Genomic DNA, 3,427 nt, shown 5'->3' with positions numbered 1-3,427 from the left:
ACAAAGGGCCAAAATGAGAGCTACACATTATAGTATCCTTTGCTGTAATGTAATCATAGATGAAGAGTAGAAGAAGCTCGCTTTCTTTGCTGTTCAGTAGCCTAAAAAGAGTTGACGACAAATCGTCGAAAACTGTGCATGCATCGTATTTTTTCTTCGCCATCGTAAACCTTTATCAATAATGAACAGAATGGAGGTAGTTTTGGATTTTTTCCTCCATAAATCACTGTAGGATACATGATCGAAGTTGACAATAGTTCGTTACGAACTGGAATTTTCTCCATCGGAGTTTCTGAAGGACTAGGTGAAATTGCAGCTATGATAGGTATTCGCTTAGGACTTTGATACGTCATAGATTCTCAAATACAAATGATTACACCTACTTTCTGCTGAAGGCAAGCATACAATTTAATGTAATTCAAATAGATGAATCAAGCCTGTTGAGTATATTTCTCTCGAGCTAGCTTGGTTAAATTTGTTTAAGGACTCTTTAAGTAGTTGAACTATGATTAATTAACGGCGCCATGTTGTAAAGTCACCTGACCTGACTCCATATGTGCCTAAACCATCCTATGCCATGCCCTAAGCCGCTCACTATGATCTGTACCTATGCCCGAATAGATCAGAGCGAACAGTTCACTAATAAACCATAGACAGTATTTACCTCTTACTTATAACTGACTGACTTTTCTTACTCTGTCGAATTCCTCTGACTTTAGGCCCATAACTACCTCTGAATCCCGTAATCCTGACTGACTGACTAACATGATTACTTGCTTCTTTATGGTACTATGGTTCTCTACGTTATGACCTTAGTCAACTCTCTGACTCTGCCTATCGGAACTAACTCTATCTTGTTTTCGGAAATGGCGCTCATTTACACATCTCAAGCAATTCAGTACTGGACGCGTAACTGCCTCCTTTGGATCGGTCAATTTATCTGTCAACAAACCACAATGTGGCAGGATGTGACAGGAAAGGTAATTTTATCAGCTATAGACATGTTTATTTCGGGACGCTTGCCGAACAGTAATTTTTGGTAACGTGTCCTTGGCTGTAGTATAAAAGGGAGACGATAAAGAGAAATAAAGCAGGCGAATCTTTCCCCAAGAAACTAGCTTAAGTTTGCAACGACTTCAAGAAAAAGCGTATTCATCAAAAACATTGATATAACCGAATACACTCGCCACAATACATTTTATTATCAAAGTCAATTTAACCATAACGTTTTGGTGCCTTCTACCAGAATGTGCATACTCGTTCGTTTGAAACCCCAAGATTACAACCCTATCAACGCGTAAAGAAACAACGGATTCTTACCGGCGATTACACTTCTATAAATCCCAACATAAACCTTAAGAAAACCAAAAAACAAACGAAAAATGAAATCCCTACCAATGCCTAGGTACTCCCGCAAGGAAAACCCAGAATGTTGGCTGGAAACGTTCCAAGCAACTGCCAAGGTCCAGGGCTGGACCTCTGATGAGGATAAGCTTATGGTTATCCCGATGTTCTTCAAGTCTGAAGTACGAAACTGGTTCTACGATGGTGGATACACTGAATTCAAGGATTTTTCCGAGGCATTCGTGGAGCGATTCGGACTGAAAATGAAGAAATACGTCCCGTTAAAGAAACTGCTGAATATCAAGAAGAGAAACAAGGAATCAGTGCAAGCATATGCGGATCGGTTCCGACATTGGAAGGTCAGGCACGACATGCAAGTAAACAAGGACCCATCTGGGGCGTGCCTGTCGGAACGTGATATGTTACAGCGGTTTGTGAACGGACTGAATCCGAAGCCACTTCGTCAGGCAGTTCGGGCAAAAAATCCTAAGAATCTAAACACGGCGATTCGTATGGCGATTGAATGGAAAGAGGATGAGGATGACTCATTCAGCGACTCAGATGAAGGCCCGGCGTATGGAGACCAAGACAGTGAAAACTCTGGTAGTGATGTTGAAGAAAAGCCTGCCAAGGCTCACAAGAACCGGAAGAAAGCCACCCAACTTAGGGACGAAGCAGTTGAGTCCCTTACGAAGAAAATTGAGGAAATGAAGATCATCTTGATGAAGCAAGTTCCGAGCAACAGAGAGTGTTTCAATTGTCAAGCTCCTGGCCACGAAGCAGCGCAATGTCAAAAACCCTGCAAGTTGTGTAACGGGCAAGAAGGAGCTAAGGATCATGCATTCTTTGAATGCCCAAGATATTAACCCAGAGTGAACCCGAGGAAGAAATTCCTGGTTGATGGAAGCATCAACCTAAGGAAGAGATGGACCATGAAATGGCAATCAAACGTGGACACGAGATAGCTACATCCGATCCAGGGTTGACTCAAGTACAGAAAAAAATCAAGGTTGCCGACCTGCTGCAGAAATCTCGAATGGGCGGACAGCAAGAGGGTGCTCCGTCACCCACTACGACTCAACGTCAAGAGCCATTCAAGCCACAGGAAGTCCAAGAGGTTGGTGAACCGGTGATGGAAATTGTGCAAAAAGCGAAGGGGGAATCGAAGGAGAGGGTGATGGAAGTGTCAAATAAACCTCAGCAGACTTCGGTGATTGAGGATGTGATGTCGCAGAAAGTTTTGAAACTGTCATTGAACCAATTGACAAGCATATCACCATCTGCTCGTACCGAATTAAAAAGTTGACTAAGAAACATCGCAAGAAGCGAGTCAAGCAGAAGCTGAGCGCTTTAGTTATTAGCGAGACTCCGAGTCATGGAGTACGTCGAGCCTCGGTAATTATAAACAACATGAGGGTGGAAGCTGTGTTGGATGGCGGATCTTCCCCTAAAAACACGAGCATAAGTTTGCAATTGTATTATCAGAAAGCGTATTCTTTACAAGTATCAGTATACTGTTTATTAGCAATTATTTTGCGCCAATAAAAAAATAAATTAATATCACGATATAAGAGCAGAGAGCCTGAAAATTTATTCTTGAAATCATTAGTAACTTAAGCATGGCAGGAGAACAGATTCAAACAGATATACTCACAGATAAGATAGTGGAGATATAGGTGTTTTTGAAAGGCAATCGTCAGAAAATGAATGAAATGCAAAACATAAAAAACTACAATTACCCTCCTCCGAAGGATCATTGGTATTCCTGGCCTAACCAGAGTGCCAGCCGCCGCATCGTGTTCAGATGGGCGCGGCGAGTAAGTTCCTTTGAGAGAAAACAGAATTAGTGCTGTGAAATATCTGAAATTCTGATAGGAAGTTAAAACTTACGTGGTGATATTACGGAAAAAAAAAAACGCGATGGTTTATAACAAAAAAAGATGGGTTGGCCATCTTTTATAACAGATTACGGGAGAACTGCACCTATGATAATGAGCGTCAAGTTAATTACGATTGTGTATGATTAGATACGTTGAATTAAAACATATATGTATGCGGTACTCACCATCAGAGTGCCAGTCCT

General features: G+C 41.6%; 2 protein-coding genes across 2 annotated transcripts; one reads left to right on the top strand and one right to left on the bottom strand.

The window, feature by feature from the left end:
• The first annotated feature begins 1,253 nt into the window (after positions 1-1,253).
• Positions 1,254-2,324, top strand: K450DRAFT_264124 (uncharacterized protein). The gene has a single exon (XM_051592755.1). The coding sequence runs from the start codon at positions 1,383-1,385 to the stop codon at positions 2,208-2,210; it is 828 nt and encodes a 275-aa protein (XP_051439922.1). The 5' UTR covers positions 1,254-1,382; the 3' UTR covers positions 2,211-2,324.
• On the bottom strand, positions 2,325-2,921 carry K450DRAFT_264123 (uncharacterized protein). The gene has a single exon (XM_051592754.1). The coding sequence runs from the start codon at positions 2,622-2,624 to the stop codon at positions 2,439-2,441; it is 186 nt and encodes a 61-aa protein (XP_051439921.1). The 5' UTR covers positions 2,625-2,921; the 3' UTR covers positions 2,325-2,438.
• Positions 2,922-3,427: the final 506 nt, after the last annotated feature.

Source organism: Umbelopsis ramanniana (assembly GCF_025399195.1).
Source record: "Umbelopsis ramanniana AG unplaced genomic scaffold K450scaffold_147, whole genome shotgun sequence".
In the NCBI taxonomy this organism is placed as follows: Eukaryota; Fungi; Mucoromycota; class Umbelopsidomycetes; order Umbelopsidales; family Umbelopsidaceae; genus Umbelopsis; species Umbelopsis ramanniana.
This window is presented reverse-complemented; position numbering and strand designations above follow the sequence as displayed.